Source organism: Corvus moneduloides, chromosome 3 (genome assembly GCF_009650955.1).
Source record: "Corvus moneduloides isolate bCorMon1 chromosome 3, bCorMon1.pri, whole genome shotgun sequence".
Classification (NCBI taxonomy): domain Eukaryota; kingdom Metazoa; phylum Chordata; class Aves; order Passeriformes; family Corvidae; genus Corvus; species Corvus moneduloides.
In genome coordinates this window covers 56,909,030-56,932,785 of record NC_045478.1, presented here as the reverse complement: position 1 = coordinate 56,932,785, position 23,756 = coordinate 56,909,030, and the positions used below count along the sequence as shown (strand labels likewise).

Below are 23,756 nucleotides of genomic sequence, written 5' to 3'. Positions count from 1 at the left end.
GCAAGCCTGTCATGGAGGTAAAAGGGAAGGAAACATTGGTCTTCCTCTCCTCTGCCCTCCCAAACAACTCCCGAGTTATTTGGCCTGAAGTCACTTTTACAGTGTTAGTTGCGTAGCTCCCAGCATGAAGGCAGGCATCAGATACCCACGTACTCCCTCACACCAATATGACTTGGTACATCTTTTTCATTAACAAGAGAAATGGTGGTGTATCCCCAGGCATCAGAAGCTGGGCTGGCACATTTTTTTTGTTCACCTTCCTCAGAACAATTTCCCATCTGGTACGTGGCCCATCCTTCCTGAAATACTGGGTGTCATGAGATCATCTCACACAGCTCCCATTCTTCTTGAAGTTTGAACAAAGAGCCAGTGTTCACTGAAGCACATCATTTTATAGTTCATGGTAAGCATGCAATCTGATTTTCAGCCACTCCACCCAAATGAAGGACAGGGTTTTCCAGGTGTAGAGTTTTTTTAGTGTTGGGCATGTGTGAACTACACATTATTTTGTATAACACATTGTGGTTCACTTTTTTTTTTTTTTTTTCTGTGAAAACTTGAGGGCTTGTGGGGCTTAAAGGCAAACCTATCAATTGCCAGACAACGGCTGGAAAGGATTTTGAATCACAGCAAACCTTTGATGAACCTGTATTGAATTTCGAATTTGCAATAAAACCTGTGAGTTTCCAGTGGTTTCAGGTTCAGTTGTAATCATTATACAACATCTCTAATTACAAATTGCCACGCAAAAAAAGAAAATCTAATAAAAAATAAGTTAAAATAATTGGAGTAAATTATGTTTATTTAAACATAAATTCCAGCACTGGTGACTTTATCTGTTATTCCAAATGATTTTTGGAGTACTAAGCTCTGGCAGTGTAAGGACCTGCAGTGCTTTTAGAAACAGAGAATGAGGCCTTTATTATAGGGCATACCTGGGGTCTGGATCAGGAGAGAGTATCCTTTGTCGCAATCCCGGGTGTCAGAGTCGCACAGCTGCACACAGACCTGTCTGAAAGGTCAGATAGTGATCACACGTGGAAATGATAGGATAATGGCAATACTGTTTATTACCGTTCCAATTGCGAACAATGAGCCTTTACTGGCGTTAGGAGCCAGACAAGTGTTGCCAAAGAAAGCAAAAACACGAATTCTGACTCGAGGATACAGCCAGGCTGTTTGATGCGCGCTGATAATACCACGCTCGCCACCCGATCTATACCGCGTTTCCAAGAGCGGGATGAGCCAACAGATCCCACCCGAGGCGCAGGGACTTTCCCCCGCAACCAGCGCCCGAGACCCGCCGCCCCCGGCCGCGCTCCCTGCCCCGACCTCCCGCCCCGCCAGCTCAGCCGGCGCCCTCTCCCTTCCGCCCCTCTCCTCCTTCTCCTCTAGAAGCGGCAGGTTCCCCTCAGGCTGGAGGTTGAGAGCAGGGGGCTCGCACAGCCGCCTGTAGCAGCTCCGGTGCCGTGCTGAGTCGAGCCGAGCCGAGCGGAGCCGCACCGAGCCAGGCTGCGCCGTGCCGGAGAGGGCGGAGAAGAGCCGAGCCAGCCGAGCCGTGCCGAGCCGCGCCGCGCGGCGCCAGGGACAGCCGATCCGAGGGGAGCGGAGCCGATCCGGGCAGCGCCGATCCGAGCCGGTGCTGCCCCCGCGCCTGCAGCAGGAGGCGCTGCCGGGCGCCGCTGCGCCCGCGCCGGGCTGCGGGCCGGAGTCCCACATTCCCCGTGCCAAGTGCCGGGGAGCGGGGGTTGGACGTGAGCGCTCGGCTCCTCCCTCCCGCCCCACTCGCCCAGCAGCAAAGTAACTCCGGAGTACGAGGGGAATCGGTGCCACCGCCGCCGCGTTCGTCGCGCCGCAGACGGCTGCCCCAGCGGGCGGCCCCAGGGCCAGCGGGCGCCCCTCGGCGCGGGGGTCTCCTGGCGAGGCGCCGCGGCGAGAGGGGAGGTCGAGCTGCGCTCCGCCCGCCGCCGCGGGCCGGGGCAGCCCCGGCCTCTTTCAGAAACTTCTCCGCAAGTCGGTATGGGCAGGGGGGCCGGCGCCGCCGCCTCGCTGCCGCTGCTGGCGGCGCTCGCCCTGCTGGCCGGCAGCTCGCCCGCCCTGCTCGGGGCGGCCCGGGCCCAGCTCTCGGCAGGTGAGTTCTTGCTCGGCGCCCAGGTAAGGGCGGGCGGCGCGCCGGGGTCGTGTCGTGCCCGGACTGCCTGCCGGGAAAGGGAGGGGAAGGAAGGGGAGAGGGTTGGGAAGGGTCGCACTGCTCCGGGGCCCGGCTCCCGCCCCGAGGACCGGCGGTGGGGCTGCAGAGGGGCTGCCCCACACCCCCACCGCCTCCGCTCTGCGGGGCGCGTTGGGCGACCTACGCGTGTGCGCAGGCTGCTGGTGCGGGGCTCGCAGGGGCGGGCGAGCGCGGGCTTCGAGCGCCTCACAAACTCCCTTTCCTCACCTCCTCCTCCTTCTCTCCCCCGGCCAGCCTCCCAGGTGCCGGCGGGGCTGGAGCTGTTGTCGCCCCTTCCCCCGCTCAAACTTTTCCCGGCGTTTCCCTGCCCGGCGCGGAGGGCGCAGCCCGGCCGCTCCCCTCGCCCCGAGGCGTGGGGCGGGGAGACACGGGGGCCACTGGGATCCCCCCTCCCCACACTAAAAAAAGAGTGGTGGGTGAGAAACAGGACGGAAAGCACCGATAGGGTCGGCGTCTGTTTTGTGTGAAAGATGCGAATTTCTCGCCCCTTCCTCCCCGGCCGCCCAACGCCACGGCGTTTTGCGGAATTAAAGCCCGCGGGGCAGGGCGGTGGGAGCTGCGGCCGGCGCGGTGGTGAGTTGTTGGCCCCGGGGGAGCCTCGGGGCAGAGAGTCCGGGGCTGGAGCGGCCGCTCCGGGAAGAGGGGGCAGCATCTCCCGTGTTGCGCCGGGGCGATGCGGGGCACTGGGGACTCTTGCGCCGGACCGTCACCCCCACCTGCTCCGCTATAGTTTATGAAGCACCCTTCGTTTGCTTGGGGTGAAGCTTTATCGTGAACGTGTTCTTATTTTTCGCGGCGTGAAGTGTTACGCGAAGGACTGGCTGAAATAGAATTAAGGCTCTTGTTTTTCTTTCTTCCCTCCCCCACTTTCTTTTGAATAGTACTTGCGAATGCATCGGGTGCATCAGTTGGACAGGCATTTGAGATCTTTATCATAGGCTACTGATTTGAAAACTGCCGTTAATAAAAGTATCTACACTCTTGAGACTTTAAAAGACTGATGTGTGATGTGACTTTAAAGGGGCTTTTCTTCTTTTCCTCCTGGTCCTCCTATAAATTAGTTTTTAATTGAGACATTTGAAATGTCATCGATTAAGAAATACGCTGAAGCAGTGCTGGTCTGAACAGATTATATCCATCCTTTTGTGTCTGACTTTGGTGTGTATAATTTAACCTCTCTGTGTCAGAATTGTAAAATTACATAAGCGCCTACGAGCCCTTTACCCGGGAAGGGAAATGTACCATATACACAGCTGGTAGGTTGTAGAAACAGCTAAAATAAAATATTCCCAAGCGTAATATCTTTTCATTCAAAACCATAGTTAAGTCAGACCAGTGATTTTGCTTTACTCTTAACTCATCAGACTAATGTTAACACCAAAGGTAACACTTACGTAAAGATTTTTTTATAAGCTCGTTCACTGGTGTAAGGAGAGTAGGAAGTTCTGATAACTTATATGGTCTGTGGTATTTTATGCTAAAAATGTGGCATGCAGCCCATTTTGGAATTGCAAGTTCAAGGAGTCGGGTTGGTACTGTAGGGTATGTGTTAGGTAAGTGGAAAAGAACGTTCAATATCCTTCTGACCAGAGTAGGTGAAGCTTGTCATGGAGTTGAACAATTGTATCTAGGAAACACAAGATTAATTTTTGTGTGTGTGTGTGTATAGCATGTCAGTAGCTAGAGACTTTAGTTTCTACTGCCAAGTATCAAGAATACTGATGTATTGAGCCAGCCGGAGGTTTATTAATCGGAGACACTCAGACTTTTTTGAAGGTTTAGCAAAATAGAGTTGTTAGTAGCTGGTTCTATCATTGTACTCAGTTTAAGGTATGGTTCTTGGGCTCTTATTAAATGCATTTGATATCCACAAGTAGAGCTATGCCCTACAGAATTTGGTAACTGCCACAAACTTTGTTTCGTTATTCTAAGTCAGTCCCTGGGGTGTGTGCGTGTTTGTGATTCTGTTGATGAGACTTCTTTATCCTGGTGTTAGTGGATGCACACAAAGGTTTGGGTTCGTATGGCTGTTCCAGTGAGAGCCTTTCTGTAGCTTATAACGAGAAGTTTCTCTGGTGCACACTGGAACATCTGTTTTATACCTAGTCATCTCCACTGTTCAACATAGATGTTTGTAAAACAGTACCTTTCATTGACTGCCTTCCACCGTCCTCACCATAATATAACAGCCTGTACTTTTCCAAGTTAAACTAAACCTAGCTGATTCTTAGCTCCCTTTTTATTAGTATTCTTCTTGTCTGAGCTGCAAGAATTGAAAACTGTTAATTTTCCTTTGTCATTAATGAAGGTATTAAATCAGTCTGGACCTTTCACAAATCTCTCTCTCATTGTAATTTGATTTTTATTTCTTTTTTATGATGCTCTGTACTACTCCTGAGCATGAACGATAGCAAGATCCAGAATTCTTCATAAAAACTTTGACGTGTTTATTAAGGGTCTAATCAAATTAGTATGAATTTTTTGAAAGTTGGCCTTCTTTGGGAACTGCGTGTGATGATTTGCCGTCTGTTCTTCCTCCTAACATATTCCATGAAAGCAAATGAGAAGGAGCAGCAGCAACTTAGGAAAAAGAACAAGATACATTTTGTAATTTGTTGCTGTCTTAGAAATTGTGTATATCTTCTCCGCCCCCTTCGTGCATAATCGAGACATTGTATCTTTTGTTTTTCTCCCCAGATTTCAAATGAAAAAGCCCCCAAGCAAACAAAACCCCAAGCAGCTTCTCTCTGCTCTTCTCCCCCGCCCCCTTCCCCCCAACACAGCCATAATCCGCAGTGTAATGTTTTCTGGTCTCTGTAGATTGTTTCTTTACACCGCTGCTTTCCATGACCCTTCAACTTGGGTGCGTGCCTGTCAGAATCTAGGCCAAAATGTTTTGGCAGTGTGTTCTCTGTTGAAGTCTAGCTATTCCTTATATAGCACCTCCTTTCATCTGCAACTCCTACAGTTTGATAAAGAACAAGTTCAGCTTGTTTTCACAACTCAATCACTTTAAACTTATATTTTTTGAATATTATTTTTAGCAATTTGCATATTTTCAAATTTGAAAAAAAAAAAAGGAATATTTAAAAAAAAAATTTGGAAGAATGTTGCCAGCTTGTCAGCTAGCTGATAGAAATATGCATTGCACTGCCTCTGATGGTGTCTGTGCAAGTGTGTGGGGTTTTTAATTACTAAATAAAAGATATGAGGATAAAAATTCTATGTGCATCAGCTTACCTGAAGGTATTTAACTGTGGTATTTCAGACCACAGGTTTTTTAAGCATAAAAAGCACTGTATGTTTTACGAGTTCAAGTAATTTATTAAAATAGTTATTCCTTAGATTTTTGCATGCAAAATAGTTAGTGTCACAAATGAACATGTAAGAGTAAATATTTCTAAGTTAATCATTTTCCCTTCCCCTGATAAAATAGTTATAGTCTGTTTTTGGGAGTGAATCTAATTCAGAAATTTGATATGATAAAATAGAAGATATTATTTGTTTAATAACATTTTTTTCCATTAAATATACTTACAGAGAATAATATGAAGATTGTAACCAGCATATCTCTTGTTTGTAATCATATAGTAGAAGACACTGAGAGCTCTTTGAAAATGTTGAAAAATACTTTAAAGTAATCAAACTCAAATTAGCTCTTTGCCACCAGAACAGCAAAAGGTTCTTCAGTCACATTTTACCTTGAATGTGCTACAATTTGCATATATACGAGATATACAAGAGACACTGGTGCAGGTAGGCGTCTATGTATAAGAGACTTATCGGTAGTTTTTTTATTTCCCATCAAGCTGTTAAAATGTATTGACAAATTATATGGAAAATGAGTGAAATTGGAAGTGAAATTATTTTCTCGCTTTCATCACCTCCTTCTCAAATGTTTTCTTCTCTTTATATATTCAGTTCCTTCCATGGCACTGTTGGTTCACAGATTACTTGTCTAACTGTATTTTCAAGTGCCATATTACACTTATACAATGGATATAAATTTTCTAATTGGAATTTAACTGATTCATGTGAAATTGAAAGCACCCACAACGCAATGACCCCGGAAGTCCTGTTTAGTCCCTTTTTTCTGAGAAATTACAATACTGCTCGATTAGTGTGGTAGTGATGTACACAGTGCACCTTAAAACAAGGAAGAGGTCTTGCTCTTATTTAAGATCTAGTTATGATAATTAATAAAAATTTAAAAATCCTAAGGAGGGAGGATCTGCACACGATGGGGTGGGAGGTCCACCTAGTCCAGTCTCAGATGGTGGGCACTTGGGGAGAGGGATTTTTGTCAAGGTGAGTGACTTCCTCTGATTATTGTCTATCCACAGTGACAAAGTGTTAGTATTTTGTACTGTAAGTGGACTTTGTAACCATGATTGTGCCTGATGACATTTTCAGCCTGTATTGCTTTTAGCATTTGCCTTGCTTTCTGGTAAGGAATCTATGAGTTGTATGGGAAAAGCTGTGGTCCTTTGTTTTTTGAAATAGCTAGTTGTATTTCATATATCCTAGCTCTTGTATTAAAAGATGAATGATAATTTATCCCATTTTGCCTTCTTCATGCTACACAGAGTTTTTTCACTCTATCTCAACCGTTCTTTTTCTAGTCAGAAAAGTCCAGTTGTAGCCATCTTCTATGAAGCTACCATTCCATATCTTCTTTTTATCCTCTATCAGCCTTCTCTTTCTGTTCCAGTTCTACATTGCTCAGAGCATCTGTGAGACAGCTGCCCAATGGGTTTATACAGCCCTTAATAATGATTTCTGTTCTGTTTCTTATCTATAGCGTGATCATTCCTGTCATTTCCTTGGCTTTTTTGACCATTTGTCTCACTCCTGGTTGTGAGCTGAAACATCTGTGGAACTATTGCATTACTGAAGAGCTGAGATATTGCATTAAATGATGGTCTGTGATGTGGCTGTGACAGTGGACAGCAGAATTCTTGGGAAGGAGAGAGTCTTTAACCAGCCCTTTTGGAGGAAGGAGAGATTTTAAGCAAGGCTCTTGAAGGACCTGTGACATCATGTTGGGTGTTTGGGAGAGTTTAATGCTTACCACAGTAGTTTGTCTCTTTCTCTTTCTTGAGATGCTCTTGTTAATACAAGTAAGTTAAAAAGAGTTTATCCTCTTACATGTAAAGATTCACAGTGCCTGGATTAACATGCAGAGAGATCTGCAGCCTTGCTGTGGTGCTGCTTCCTGCTCTTGAGTCCTTACGATGTCTTTGTATGATCTCTGTTGGGTAGACCTCTAGGTCATCTCACCTCTCAGGAGATGGTATGTGACTGAGCGTTAGCATCTGTTTTGGTGAAATCTCTACTCTTTCTTTTGCAACACAGATCCTGTTGAATGTGTAATAAAAAAATTACTTCAGTTCTGTTAGCTGAGTCAGTTAGGATATACCTTGTGTTTTCAGGTGCTGATGGAATCCCTTCTGTCATAGCTTATCATGGTCATGAAAAGATGCCTTTGTAGTGCTGCTCTCAGAAGTGTGTGCTCAGATTTGGAGCTTCATTTGCAATCTGCCTATGCTGTTAAACTAAGCTAAATTACTGCTGCCACAGAGGGGGGCATTTCTATCACTTGAGTAGCTCTCGGGTCTTTGCCTGTGCTAGGTCTGGCCATCAAGTGGCCTGTGGGTGAGTTGGTTTAGCTTTATGCCAATCTCCTTGAAGGGAGGATGGGGCTTGGGATTAGTTCCCTATTGGTTCACTGATGTTTGGGAGGATGAGGGCTGATGGTGGGAAGGCTCAGTTTGACAGCTGTAATTGCAGTGCAGCTCATGTGAGGTGAACCTGGCACTGTTTTGAGTCACACTGGATCTACACTCTACTCACCATGCCAGCTGAGGAAGTACAAGCAGGGGCCAGGAGGGCACAGACTGAGGTGGGAAGAGAGGCCTGGTGCTCCCTCTGGAGCTGGAGGGGTTAGACTGGGTGAAGGCGTTTGAGGCTGCGTTCTGGCTGACTGCACACCAACTGATGACAGCGTTATGCTAGTGTTTCTGACATGCAGCTCTGAGTAAAATGGGCTTAAATGTGTTCTTTTGTTCTAATAGGTAGCTAAGGCATTTATTATATAATTGTATAAGCAAGGAGTGGCCTATTCATGGCACTTAGTAGAGAGCAATTGTGATGTCAAGCAACAGAGGACTTGATGGAGCTGACACCTAGGTACAAGGCTAGAATTAAAGGATGTTGTGACACCCAGTTTGGGGCACAGCAGGAACTGGTTTACAGCTGTTTTCTGTGGTTTCCACATTTTTCCATGCATGATCTATCCTTGCCCATACTCTGGGGTTTTTAAATAGGATTGCTCATGAGATGTGGATGTGGGTGTAGAAGAGGAAAAATGGCCATGGTTTCTAAAGGCCAGAGTGAGCCATTTGGGCAGTGGTAAATGGCACTGGTGAAAAATTTGCATCATCTGGTTGAGCATAAAGTCCTTCTACACCTAATTTTGTAGGTCAGAGAGGTCATTACCTTGTGCTGTTTCCTGGTAAGCCTTGACTACAGGTGGCTTTAAACTAGTTGTTTAAAATTGTGCGAACTACCCAGCTGAAGTCACCTATAGTGCATACCTGCTATGTATTTGCAAGCCACTTAGTCTGCTCTTACTAGGAGGCCATGTAGTTGAAAGCTGTGTTTGCATTTTCAGTAAAAGATCTGAGGGATTAAATTTCTTGAGGATTGGTGCTGTGGAAAAGTTCAATTCTTTGTCCAGTACTAAGGTAATATGAGGTTATTTTTGTTAGCCAGTGTATGAAAGATTGGACCTTTCAGTTTGTCAGAAAGTCATTTACTTCTGTTGCCACTTACTAAAAACATGTGATTATATTTATTAATTGAGTAGGAAAAGAAGCCATTTCTCAACTACCGTGTCATGAAATTAATTCTACTGACTTATGAGACACTGTTGAATACTTTCAATCCAAGTTCTGTTGCAATGAAATTATGCTATGTTCATTCTAATTATTACACACTGGTTACTCAATTTATTTTGAGGTGGAGTTGTATGCTTTCTTTTGTGTGTAAACACTTGTTCTGTAACAGTAAAAACGACTGATGAATATTAACCAGAAGAGAAAAATGCTATGAAGAAGAATTGTGGCTGTAATTCAAGTTAATTCAAAACTGCTCAGAGTTCAATTTTTGACTGGATAACTGACTTCTTGAACTATTTTTTGTATTACTATTTCTGAATAGAGGTTGTGCTTCTTTGTGAGTACTATAGTGTGGTTTATGATATTTGTTGTTTTTAAATGATTTATGGTTTTAAGTAAAAAAGAAAAAAGACTATTAAAGCTCTGAAATTTTAGGCTGTTTTTGCCTTCTTCACTACAGTGAAAAATAAAAATACGAGACCTGGCAGAGAGTTGCCCTGTCGCTATTAATTAGAAAAATGCTCTGATTTTGTATTTTGACACCTCATTGTATCTGTATCACAGCTCTGTGATATTAGGCTAGAGTAAGATCAAAATTGTCTTGGTTCTCCTAGTGTCATCCTATTCGCCTGTTCTTTGTAAATGTGAAAGCACTTATCAGCCATGAGAGTGCTGAAGAAATGTGACTGAGTTCATGACCAGGTAAGTTGTCAGTGCTGACTGCCGTCACTCTGTTTAAAATACTTTAAAGGGACACTTTCTTATAAAAATAAAGGCAGTTTTATGTTTTGTTCAACTTCTGATTCCTTAGAAGAAATGCATTTTTACAATTGCAGAATGTACTTTCTCAGACATCTCTCCAATTAGTATGCTTGAGTCTGAGTGCTGCATGCATTGTAAGTAGACAATACATATCAAAACACTGTTGTGTTAACTTCAGTGCTATTTGTCATAAGTTTTACAGAGGAAATAATGGTGTTGGCTTAAGAATGTTAAGTAAACAGAAGACGCCAGTCCAGTTTCGGAATTACTGAATGATTGGTCCCATAATCCCTTCCCCCATACCTGAAATAAGAAGTGGACTGTCATTTTCCCTGCTGTTCTCACACTCCTTGTCCCTGTGGTGGTGCATCTGCCTCCCACCTTCCCCAGGCCAGTGTTTTCTTTAAGTGACCTTAGACACTTGTGACAGCCCCCTCTGCCCCTTTTTTTTAACCTCCTTGGCTGTCCTTGTTTTTTGTTGGAAGAGTTTAATGTTTTGTGCCATAAGTGAAGGGAGGTAAGGTAGATGAGATTCCTTACTCAGAATGGTTAGGTATAAATAAATAGTTGAGTATAAATATAATTTGACTTTTCGTGAAATTTTTGTGTGCTCCTTTGCTTAACTGGTTAGCTGTATCTGTCTTTGTTTATGCGACAATGTGGTTAGGTGCATTCCATGTTCACTTTCCAGGCTAGAAAATTTCCAGTTAAAGAGGCTTTCCACTCTTGCACAGCAGAATTGTAATAAAATTATCTTTTCAGTCTTTTCCTTAGCCAATTCAGAAAAGCCAAACAAATATTCTCCTTGCAGTTAGTTTTTACCAGTAATCAGTCCTGACTCAATTTGTGAGTATACTAGAAATTGAAAACTCATTCCACAGGCTGGCCAACTCTTCAGCATATGAATACTTTGTGTGTGTGGTCTTGTTTAGTGCAAAAGGTCTATTTATGTTAAGTTTCTTGCATTTGTAAATCTCTGAGGGGTTGGCTTTTCTTCCTTGCTACCTTTTCTTTCAGATAGCATAACAAACTATTCACAACCCCCACCACAAAGAAAACCCTTTGTCTCCTTGCTTTACTTACTTGTAAGAATGTAAGTAGATATGTAAGTGTGAATTAAAGAAAGATAATTTCCAGGTAAGAGCAAAACCCTTGGCGTGTAATGATTTGGATTTCTGAATCAGTTGAAACGAGGCTTGGTAATGAAAGGGATTATAATTTTCCTGGTAGACACAGGCTAAATAGATGGGTGTAATGTCACAGCATGTAAAGGTTTAAAGGTGGGGTTTTTTTCTGACTGAGGTGGCTGAAACCTGGAAGTGAGAAGTTGTTAATCAAATTGGTTTTTGTTTTAACTTTTAATATTTTTGAACCACTTCTGTTAGTAGTTACTGACTTTAGATGCTGTTATTAGCCACTGTGGCTGACTTTTACCTTTGATAAAGTTAGTTTAATGGTTTAATGCTTTGATTCTTCTTACATAAGCGGGAAGGTGTTGCATTCCTAGGTGGTGTGTTATTCCCAGTACTTTTTTTTCTCTGCCGTTTTTTTTCCCCTTCTTTTTCCTTTCATTTGAAATACCTGTAAGCTGATTTAGTTAAGTACTGTAGGGTAGGTTAACAGCTCCTTCTGAGTCATGTTGAAGGCATGAAGTGCTTCCAGGTCTGTAGTTCTTTCCAGGGATGAGCAAGTTCCTGGCCAGTTTGTGTATCCTGTTGTCTGCACAGCAGCAGTTAACTACCAGACTCAGTTTATAGGTTGTTTTAAAGGCATTGAAATGGATATACTAAACAGCTTTTTGGGGGGTGGTGATTGTTCTCTCTGGCTCACTTATCTGCGTTTTTTGAGCTTATACTCCAAATGCTCAACTCTTTTGGTGATTTATTGGTGTTTCTGTCAAATGTTGAACAAGGAGTTGCATTAAATGACCAGCATTTTGGAAGGGCAGGATTATGCTCTCATTTAGAGAGGCTGCACAGATGTTCTTTATGAGCATTCAAAAGAGGGGAGTCTGTACATTGCTTTAGGGTTGACAGAAACCATGTATTTTAAAATCCTTGGTCTGAGCTTTATGGGCTATGTGACAAGGCTGTGAACCTGAAAGAGTAGCATTTGTGATTAATAATGACATTTGCAGACCCTAGGAATACTGGAATATCTGTTGGATTGCTTTGCTTGCATAGTGATAGTATCCAGATGCTAAGCATAAACATCTCTCTCTGTTTGCTTAAGCATGGAAATGGAAATGAAAACAAGTACCAGATAATTTGAGTTTCTGGGAAATAATTTTGGCCATCCATCTCTTTAAACAGCTACTCTTGCCACCTGAAAGCAACCTTAAGTAATTAATGGGCCAGTCCTTTTCTATGATGAAGAAGTTGAAAGAATTAGAATAATTATCTTTTAGTGGAAGTGAATATGTGATTAAACAAACAACAAAAAAACCCCACTGCTCTTGAACGTGAAGCATTTGCATCGTGAACCTAAACCTAAACAAATACCATCATTAGCAAGTGAAGCAAAAGGCAAAGAAAATACTCAAATTTACTGAGTTTCTCTATTAGGCAGACCCCAGAGGACACAGGAACAAGTGAATGAAGTTGGTAAATGTTTATTTATTTCCCTAATAAAATAACAAATTTATTAACTTTTGAAGGGCACAACAGTACTGATGTCAATTACCTAATAGGCAGTTTAAGTTCTTACCAAGTACTGTTTCCTGGGCACTGCTTGTGTAGTACTTGCAACAAAGCTGTAGTGGAAAGTAGTTTTGGAGAATTTCTTGTCTTGAATAATACTTTGAAAACGGGTAAGCAACATAATCTTACTTTGATTTATGAAGAATAGGGGAGGCATAAGTGCACTATTCCTTTGTCTTTGAAGGAAAAGCAACTGGTCGCATATTTATTGGAGGACAAAATTAAGTATTGGGATCCCAATTTTGTAATAACTAAGTCCTTAAACCATAAAGATCCCAAGTCCCCTTACATGTTCTTCCACATCAGTTATTGTCTTGTGGTTGAGGATCAAGTCTTGTGATGGTGGCAGCATTTTAGCTGTGCTAACAAAATAGAAGATTTGAAAAAGAGTAGCGTAAAATTAAGAAGTGGTAGAAGGGATCTGTAAATCTATTACAGAAATCTTGAAGCGGATGAATTTCTTCAGTACTGTGCCATGAATGAGAAGGATGCCTTTTTTTCTCTATAAGACACAAAATGTGGACGGAGAATGAAAGAAGTTAAGCCCATCCTTGTTGCTGCTCTTCAGCTTTTGGTACTTTAGGAATAACTTGTATTTTATCATCATCTTGTTACACTGACAGGTTTGTGGGCAGTAATACATAAAATTCTAAACAGCTCTATTCGTGCTGTATGTTGAGTGTATTGCCAGGTGAAAGAGGCCAGAAAAACAAACTAGCCTACCAGCCTGTGGGATGAATACCTTCTTAGTTAAGACTGAACTACGGGTAGGCAGGGGGTTTTGATCACTTTCTTGATAATTCTCCAGTTTTTTCCATGTGTCTGCTCAGCTTTTGTTTTATTGGTGTGGGGTTTTTTAAACTCCCAGATTAGGGTACCTTTATCTTCCAGTTTACTATATTAAAAAGGCCTTGTCAAGGTGGAATCCAGGTAAAACTGGTTTCTATTTATTTCCTAATCCTTTTTTGAGACATTCTGCATTAAAGATGACTGTGTATGGTTTATCATGGTATTCTTCCTGTCCATCTTTTACATTCTCTCTTATCTGCTTGTTTACTGCGTCTCTCAACTGTAGTAATTAAGTATCTGATTAAATTTACATTCCTTTGGGTAAGAATTAAGAAAGAGCAGGCAGTATTTGACCTCAGTATTTAAGCAAAATGGGTCCTTCTTATATAAAAGATTATTTTGTCTATGTTTAGGTCCAGAGAAGTTGCTATCTCCTTATACTTTTGCAGTTCAGAACACAATTTAGGAAAAGAGTGGGATTGAACTTTAGGATTTCTGTAATCTGTCAGGGGAAAAAGCAGAGAAAGTATAGCAACATTAAGAACATTAGAGTTTCACATATTAAAAACTTCTGTCTAAATAAGTTGTAATTAAGAGGATTTGCCTTTAGCAGTATAAAAGATAAACTACCAATGATTGTATCTTCTATGTAAATGTTCAGTAATTGATGTATAGCTCATAAATGGACCCAGTGGCTGTTTGATGAATGTGTTTATACATGATAAAATATATAAATACTTCTAAGTCCCTGGAGTATTTTTGCTTTCTTTCACATATGATTGATCAGTTTACCTAAGACACAGAGTAGTTTGTTCTCAGACGCAGTTTACAGATTCTGGCATGATGAAATGTTATAATAGCAAGAGATAAAATGCACGGGCAAAGAAGATATTCTTAATGGGGGACTGTAATCAGTGTTTGAAAACTGGCTAATGGATTGCAGAAGATAGCAGCCTAACAGACAGACAGCAATAAAGACCATGTATGAAAATGCAAATACATGGTAAAATTAAATGAAGTCAAAGCTTGGCTAAATGTTCTGTATTTCAGTTTGCTTTCCAAAAACTTTGGAATGAAAGGCTTGGATAACTAGGAAGTCATCCTTTTTTAATTTAAACTGTTAATGTTGAATGTCTGTGAATAGAAACATTAAAAAAAATAATTTCCAAAGGCAAAATAAAGTTATGTTTGGGTAGAGCTGTCTGCATACTTAGCTGCACTGTATTTTGGTCTTGGAAACTTATGAATTGCTCCAGAAAGAAATTAGAAGGATCTTGCCAGTTTTATCTGTGATGCTAGTACCTCTCAGGGCAATTCTGTTTTTGTGTCTTAGAAGGACTATGGCCGTATCTGCATTGGCAAGCAATCTAGTGCAACAGATGCTGGTTGCAGAATTGAAGCATTACAGAAAGTGAGGCACTTGGAACCATTGCATGTGGTGTAGCCAGGCAGGGTTACCTCAGATTTCACAGTCTCTTTCCTGTAGGCTCATTTTTTTCTGGTGTCTTGGATTCCTAAGGATCTCATGGTACATAGTCCACTAACTTTGAATCAAGCTTCCCTGAGAAGTCTTGGAGCATTTCAGATGTGGATCTTCTGGTGTGCTCGTCTCTGACTGTGGTGGTGAAGTTCACCCGTATGAGAACTGTGCTGAGAAACAAACTAATGGTAAATGGCAATCAAGGCATTTATTTTCCTTCTCTTTTGAACCAAATTCCCAACACAGGTACGACTTATTTTAAAAAAACAAACAAAATAACCCCCAAAACTATAGGACACTAGACAGACTCCCTGCTAGAGAGTGTATAAAAATCAGCAGGACAAAAAACTGAAGAGGAACATGCTCTGAAAAAGTAACAATATTTTTGAAATTATGTCTCTTCTCCTTTTCACGAACATGCATCTCTATTGTGGTTTTAAGTGTTTGGCTAGTAGGCTTTTCAAGTGGTGAGCAAATAAGAGATGAAGATGATGATGTCTTAATTTAGTGATGAGTGTTTTCAAGGCCAAGAAGCTAACCTGGCAGGAAAAACTGAAAGCTTGTTTAGATAGTGAAATTAAATACTGTATTCATACAATGCTCTTTATTTGGGTGGGAAGAGCAAAGATTGGCCTCAAAATGTTTGAGGCAGATATCATGCAGGCTGTAGATCTCTGGTTCTGTTTTCCTCTCTGAGATTCTGTTGCCCCTTGCGATACTCATAGTTGAGAGACCTGAAGTACTTTAGTCTCATTATGTTCCTGTGATTTCTGTTGTACTATACCCCTCATTTAGCACCAAGACTTGACTCAATCAGAGTGTACAATGTGGCATTATGCTTTAATTTCTTATGTTCTAAATGATGTCCTAGTTTGTTACCTAGGTGTGGGGTTATCCCATCCTGCAACAGGTAAGTGAAATTTTATATGAAGCAAGACTGCACAAAATTATACCCCACTGAGAGAACTAGTCCTTAATAAGGCAAGCATGTCAGTGTGTTTGCAAGTAGCGTTGATGGTAATAACACTTATTTGTAAAGACACCAATAACGTCTCAGCCTGGCAATAACATCAGTAACACCTACAATGATTTTGAGGGAAATGGTTGGTAAATGGGGCCAAACTAGTAGTTTTCCTGTGAAAATCTCTGAAAAGAGGTAGGGGAGGGAGAGAGAAGAGTTGTTGGTAAAAATGAAGTAGAATATATTAAACTTGAAAATGGAATATAAATCATAGGAAATTGGAGTTAAAATAAGAATTGACCAGGAGCAGGGGGGAAGCTGCATGCTAAGACCAGCTGAGATGTCTGCCCCTATAGAGTTTAATATCTCACTATGTGTGAAGAGTGTGATCTGGAAATGAGATTAAAACAGGAGTTGACCAGAACCAGGAGATGAACCATTGCAACTTCATGGAGGTGTCCACCCCCAAGGAAATTAATATCGCACAGACTAAGGAAAATATGATTTGCAAAGAAGATATACATGCATTCTCTGTCTCAAGGAGATCATCTTATAGGACTTGGATAGGAAGTAGCCTTGACTTTCTATCAGAGACTAATGTTCTGTTGTCAAATAGATTCTTCCAAGGCCATTTGAACATTTTACTTTAGCAGATTTAGCAACAAAACTACTATTGAATGTTTTATTAATGTTGCAAAGCATATTGTGGCAAGTTCACTCTTCTCATATTTAATCCTCTTCCTTGCACAGTAACTAATAAGCAGATCAGATTTCTGATTAAGCAATGGAGGATCGATGTCATTATTAACATACGAGACAGTTTTTTTTCTACCTCTGTTAGTGCAACAGCTCCCAAAAGCATGGAGTGTCAGAGATGAGATTGTTCTTTAGAAGGAGGGAAGTGCAAATTTTTCGTAGTTTATCTGTTAGAAAACAGTGGAATATGTTTTTTTTATTTTATGGTTTAGTTAAATGCTGTATTTAACACTTTAGTTGCCCTGCTTTTTCTTGAGTTCTCCTAGTAAATGTTTTCACAGAAGTCAGGGAAGTATATAAAACTAGTTATCTCAAAATACAATTCCAGATGAGATATATTTGGTTGCACACTGAGTATATCTGATGATGAAGAAAAATTTTCGAATCTTCCCCTGCATCCCCAAGTTTTAGCATCAAATCTTTCAGGCATATAAGTTTCCTTTGGCTAGAAGTCATGTGGATGTCAGCTATCAAAGTTGTGTGTTTCACTAGGCACTCAAAAGAAAAGCATAATTGTAATTCATGTTATAGTAACAATACCTACACTACCACTTATTGCTGTCTTTCCATTTTCAATGCCAGTTTTCTAATGGAGGGTGACCAGTGCTCCTGGTTCTGTTGGTGGCTGTCGTTGAAATAGAATGATTTACGGAGTAAGTTGTGGTGTCTCTTTCTTCTGCTGTGTTAATCAGGACACATGGGATGTTACTGCGAGCCAGAATAGTTTGGGGTTGATGATTTAATTTTGAGTGGATTTGTGAACGGCATCTGGACCAAGAACATTAGTGCATGGGCCAATCCTGGCAGCAGGAATACCTGTGGGTGCAGGCTGGATAGTGGCTGGGTGATGCCCTGCGAGGAAGGGGTCTGTGGTTCATTGCTGGCTGGGTATGCGTGTGAGGTTTTTTTGTTTGTTTGTTTGTTTGCTTCCGTGGGGCTTTTAGTTAATTTTTTATTTTAGTGAGCAAAATGAATTACATACTGGACTGCACTGAGAGGATTGTAGCTGGCAGATTGTGGCAAGCTGCTGTCCCCCACTACTCAGTGCTGGTGACTTATGTCTGGAGTATTTTGTTGGGAACTGTGGCTCTTGCCCTCTCCCGGGTCACAAAGGATGTGGGGAAGCTGAAGCCTCTTGGGAAGTTACTGAGGTTGGGGCCTAGATGGTGTGACCTAGATGGTGTGATCTCCAAGGGGCACCTGAAGGGAGCTGGGCTTGTTTAGTCTCAAGATGAAGAGTAAGGGGATAATGTTAACAGGAGGTTGCAAGGACTTGAAGGGCGGTTATGAAGATGACAGAAACCATCTCTTTGATAGCAGCAAATAATACAGTAAGGGGCAGTAGACTCAAATTGCAGCTTGGGAGGCTCAGCTTGAGTACTATAAAACATTGCTCGTGTGTAGGAGGGTGGTAGAGCAGAACAGACTGCCCAGGGCAACCCCTGTCCATTGAGGCTTTCAGTCCTCAGGTAGACAAAGCTGTGGCTAATGTTATAGTCTTGGTGATAATTCTGCTTTGAAGGGGATATTTGGCCTAAATGGCCTCCAGAGGTGTCTTACAAGCAACACTTCTTTGATTCTAGTAGAACTGTACCCTGCAATTTCATGGGGCGTGGGAACAGGTCGATGCAGGTTGAAAGTGCAGGCTCCAGCCTGGCAGAATGGCTGGCTGGTCTCTGCTCCAGAGAGACATTTTGATAACCTTTGCTCCTTCGCTGAGCAGTCAGACTGGATTTTTCTTTTTTTTGTTTTTTTTTTTGTGAAATGATACATTCACATCTAACCCAGGAACGGGTTTGCAGAAACACATGGACTTCTTTGCTTTTTTTCTTTCCCCCCCCCCTCCCCCCCAACTCGGTGAGTTGGGCAAAATTTATGCTTCTTCATGCAAACTCATTTATAAACTTGATTCACTCTGCAAATCAAGCATGAAGACAGCAAGGGTTTGGAGTTTGACTTCTTGCTTCTGTTATATGGAAAGCATAGCTCTCCTAGTAAGAGGATGTCTGGAAGTTCTTCCATGTGATTTCCATTGTTCCACGAAAGAGGCACCTTACAGTTGTATTCAACACTTGCTGAGGTAAAACCTCTCATGCCTGTTTAACCCTTGGCTTTTTGAAGGAAGTGGTGAAATGAAAAACTCCCTTTCCAACACAGAGGACACCTTATGTGAAGTTTTCTGCCTGTCACAGACATGTGTGTAAATACACTTCTCTCTGTTGCCAGACCTTTTCTCAAAACATGCGTGAAGGTGATGTGTCCATATGTGACAATAAGGTCAAATTCAAATTAAAAATTAATTTAAAACGTTTTAGTTGAATCATGTTAAAATTCTGTGTGGATTGCTTTCATTCAGTATTAAAATGTTGTATTAAAATTCAGTTTAGTGTAATTCACCTTAGGAATGGATTAGGTTAAATTGGATTAAAGTAGACTAGTTCTGGAAAAAGAGGCTCCACAAGTTTTTCAAAGTGAAGTAAAATGACTTTAGAGATAATTTAGACTAATTTTCAATATGTTCCAATATGTCTTCCTATGGTACATAAACACTTTTGTCAAGATTAAAATAAGGTAGGTATATGATTCAGCTCTTCCTTGCTCTGCTGAGGATAAATGTCAAATCTCTGTTTTTTTAATGTTGAGCCCTTGTTTTATCCTTCTCTTTTGGGAAGTCTCTGAAGGCCCTGTTGAGCCTTCTTCCTCAGTGTATTAGGAAGGTATATTTTTCAGGTTCTCCAACAAAGTTACTTGAGAAGAAGTGTGAACTCAGATGATATATTATGCTTATTCAAGTTGAGCTGTGCAAATTGCGTAGCTTTTAGTACAAGGCTATTTTTAAAGTTATCAATAAGGAAATGTGTAGGAAGGGGTGTCCCCTACAAAACACCAGACACTTAACTAAAAGTATGGCATTAAGGTCTGTCAGCAAGACTGATTTATCATTTGTGTAGTGCTTTCTTTGAGACTTGGTTGGCTTTAGCCTCAGAAGTATTTCAGATAACTAAGGTCCCCGAGGCATCTAGTGATCTGTTTTGGGGCAATTTAAGGAATTGTGATCCATGACCATCTGCTCTAATAATCCCGGTCAGAGCTTGAAGATGCAGATCATGGAGAGGGAAGTGTGTTTACTCCTTTGTGACCACAGTGGATGGCCGTGCTTCTGCTTAGCAAAGGGGGCCTTAACTCCTTCAGCCGCTTTAACCAATCCAGTGGGAGTTCGAGCAGTGAGCACGCTGTGTTGGCAGATTCTGAAAGGGATTAAAGTCTCCTTGAAGCTGTGTGCTCTAAAGTTGTTACAGGCAACCTTCTCATGGTTAAAAATCAAGAAACAAGCTGCTGCTTACCAAGGAAAATGTGCCCCCTCTGCCAAACCCTCAAATTCAAACAGCCCACAGAATAACACCTTTGTGCATGATGTGTTTGATGTGATGTATACTAGTATTTGTGAAACAAGCTTTTTCATATTGTCAAAACTTTTTGAGCTAATATATTCAGGCTATTTTGTATTTGGGAAAAGTAGTTACCTCTTCGTATTTGTTTTAATATATGATAAATTAAGTGATGACTTTGTTGTGAATTTAGAATTTGAAATGGAAGCAGTCTTTCATTCCAGAAGTACAGACACTTTTGTTTTGTAGAAGATCAGTGCAAAATTTTGTAGTAATTTTCTGTAGGTTCAATGTAAATTATTAATATCCAAGTAAGTAATTTTGATTGGCTATTGTGCTTCTTGGTGCTTAACTACAAGATTAAAAGAGTGGATTGAGTTCTGTTTCGTTTAGCTAGCACAGAATTCTTCAGCCATTTCTGTGGGCAAAATGCCTTCTGTTATGGGATCTGTGTTACCTGCAAAGATCATTCGATGTCATTTAGTTAATATCACATTTGCTATATTTGAAGGAAGAGTCCTTCACTTAAAGTGCATTCAGTTTGGGGTTACATAACACTAACCTTGGAGACTGTTGTGATTGTAGGATTTTGCTTCCACTTCTATATCCCATGTATGTATTACTGAGTACTGTCCTGTCACTTCTGTTCCTCTTTTGCATGCTATAATTTCAGTAATTTGCATGCTGTAAATTCAGTCTGATGAAGAGTTTGATGCACACTCTGGAAAACTGCACATGGCTAGCAGCCTGTTGTCATGAAAATAGACACTGAGGGCAAATATGCAGATAATCAAAAAATGTTTGCTTTAAAATTCTGATTTGAGAAAGATCAGGAGCTTAAGTTGCTTTAGATGGGGGGAAAAAACCCTCTCTCCCACTGGTTGCTGGTAACATTTCCCATTGGAATGATAGTGCTCTTGACCCACATATGTTTTTTTTTGTTGTTGTTGTTTTTTTTTTTTTTTTTTTTTTTTTTTTTTTTGGTACAGTACATCATTGTTGATGACTCCTTGCCATTCAGAAATTCAGGAATAATGATGATTCAAATGCTTTTTAAATAGGAAATCCCATAATATTGATGAAAATGAGGAAAAAATGAGAAGCTGACAAACAGTTGAAGCACCAAAACCAGAAGACTGTGTTTAATAGGATATTTGTCTTCATTTTTTTTTATTATTCTGTATTTTTCCCCACTCTGTGATTTAAAAGAAGTATGAAGAAAATGTTAAAACACTACTTATTGGCCTAGACTTTGGATCCCATTCTTAAATACTGCCAGTACTGCATCTTATTGAACATCCTTGAAATACTTGGTATTATATGATTGGAATTTTAATTTCCTGGAATTTCTGGGAAAATGCTTAAACTCTAAAGGGTTTTGCTTGATTATTCTTTTTAAATTGACTGTGCTTAGGAAAGTTAAGCAACCCCATTCAGAGAATACTCCAGGACTGCCCAAAGCAATTAGCATAAACTTTGTGGTTTCCAGTTAAAACTTCTCATTCACAAGAAAAATCTATCCCATTTTTGGCTTGTTAGTTTGAATAAAAGAAAAACTTTTAGGCTTTCAAGCCTGCATTTGTAAAATAATTTCAAATCTAGTGTGTAGGCTTCCAAATTGCTAGTTGAAGACTGGTTTGTTTAAAATATGTCAACACTAATTAAATTTAAATTCTGTTTGGTTTCATGTATTGGAAGTTGTTCTTTGTATGATCTGGAGCTTTCCTTGGATTCCATAGTGGTAATGTGTGCTGCTTGAATGAGTTAACACTGCTGGCAGTTCAAGTAGAAAGAAAAAACCTGAGGAGAAATTATGTTCAAGTGGGTAGCCACTTGCAATATGATACCAGTCTTGAAATTCCTAGAGCCAGATTAGTATGATCTGGTTTATTCCTACAAATACGGACCTTGGGGCTTTCTTCATTGTCAAGTGAGTACGTTGAAGTCACAGTTCACTGCAGAGCCATGTGTATTATGGATATTACATACTTCTAGCTTGAACAAGGAGGGAAAGAAATGAGAAGTGTGAATGTTTTTGTTTTCAGGCTAGTTTCTAATGTAGGGAGAGAGGCAATTTTATAGAGCATTTGGCATTCTTAGAAGAAAAACTAAAAAAAAACCCTAAAATCTGCTTACATTCAGGAAGATTGGTATTTTATTTATTTCCCCTTCTGTGTTTCTAAGAACATCTTAATTAAACAAGAAATCTTTCAAGCATGCTGAAGCAATGCTGCAAAATTGTTATACCTGTTTTCTCCAAAACTATGATGCCTGTAGCAAATTTGTGAATTAAAAATGTCTCACTCTCCACTTTTTACCTGAGACAAGGAACATTTAAAGGTTCTCAATAAGGTGCATGTATGCATCCTTATGTAATTTTAACTTTTCTGCACGTTAGTTTATTATTATTACCCCTCATCTGTTTTGTGTTCTAATTATTGAGCACTCGTTCCAACTGCTTTTACTAATGCAAACAGAAGGAAAACCAGGAGAGAAACCATGAGTCAACTGAAATAATTATTTTTCATGATGGCGAGTTGAAATTGATTTATTCAGGTGCTATGTTTCTGCATTTTTCTAGGATTATCAACTGCAAGTTTGATTCCATCATGGGGTTACAGATTTGTCTGGCCTAATGTATAATTTGGAGCTGATTTTTACAGTGCATTTTTGGGATTTGTTGGAGGGTTGCTTCCAGCCTGCCTCCAGCATCTGGAGGCAGGTGCTTAGGATCTTGGAGTTCTTCTGAAACAGAAACTTTGGCTGGTACGAGATTGCCCTGGCACCAGGATTTTGTCATTCAAATCTTTAGTATTTCTGTGACCTTTCTGCTCAGCCACCTCTGAGGATGGTAACAAACTTCCCTGTGAAGACACTGGAAGGAAATCTGGAAGAGACTGGCTGAAGCCTGACTTGTCGGCTGTGGAAGTCAGTATTACTCATGGTAGCTTTAGGCTGTCATGAGACTTTGGGCTGAACTTTACATACAGGTTTTAGTGCTCTGGAAAGTAAGTGGTTATGGTAATTGTGTCTTCAATCCTACTTCATTTCTACGAATGGAGTGTGGAAGTAAGGGACTTTTTAACTTCTCCCCAAGCTTGAGTAGATTTTGACTGCTGTCTAAAAAACTTAAAAATGTTAATGCATCTAGGTTAACATGACAAGCAGTTTTTCTTTTCCTGGTTTTCCATGAGATAAGGTTAGGAGCAGGTTCCTTGGCAGCTGACCTGAATTGGTGCTTCTCTTGGTGCCTCTCTCTTCCTCTTTCCTTGGCATGAAACTCCCTGTTCCGGGTTTGCCAGTCCAGCCTGATAATCCAGCAGGAACCTATTCCTTGAGGTGCTACTTAGGTGGAAGGGTGGGCCAGGAGCAATGCTGTTGCCGCAGGGAGGCAGCGGGGCCAGCAGCGATCCTGGGAGTGCAGGGTCAATTCCCGATCTGAGAGAGCTCCAGATCCTTGGCTTTGTGGCTCAGGTGAGCATGAGTCCAGGCGCAAAGGGTGGAGGCCATAGTTGGTGTGCCACTAGGTAAGAGTGATGAATATTAATCATGCCCCTAGGCGTTCCCTTCATCTGTTAACCTGTTTACTGGCAAACCTTTCAATTTTTTCCCCATCAGACACGTCTGGATAGCTTTCTAGGGCTTCAGAGTTAAGGCTGAGTGTTTTTCTTTAACTTGGGTTGACTGCCTGCTGTTGGCTAGGAAGGATGAAGTGCCCACTCCATTTCCCCGGGCTCCTCGCAGTTACAGCTGCAGCTAAAAGGTTGGAAATTCTCCAGAATTCTCCATCC

General features: G+C 41.2%; 1 protein-coding gene across 18 annotated transcripts in view; it reads left to right on the top strand.

Moving 5' to 3' along the window:
• The first annotated feature begins 1,897 nt into the window (after positions 1–1,897).
• PTPRK (protein tyrosine phosphatase receptor type K) overlaps positions 1,898–23,756 on the top strand; it is a 390,147-nt gene continuing 368,288 nt past the window's right edge. For 17 of the 18 annotated variants that reach the window (XM_032101656.1, XM_032101653.1, XM_032101659.1 and 14 more), the window contains exon 1: positions 1,898–2,131. In XM_032101656.1, coding sequence (XP_031957547.1) covers positions 2,020–2,131 — 112 coding nt within the window. In that variant the 5' untranslated portion in view covers positions 1,898–2,019. Of the gene's footprint in view, positions 2,132–2,685; positions 2,804–23,756 lie in introns of those variants that run through there. The other variant, XM_032101641.1, reaches the window with a different exon arrangement.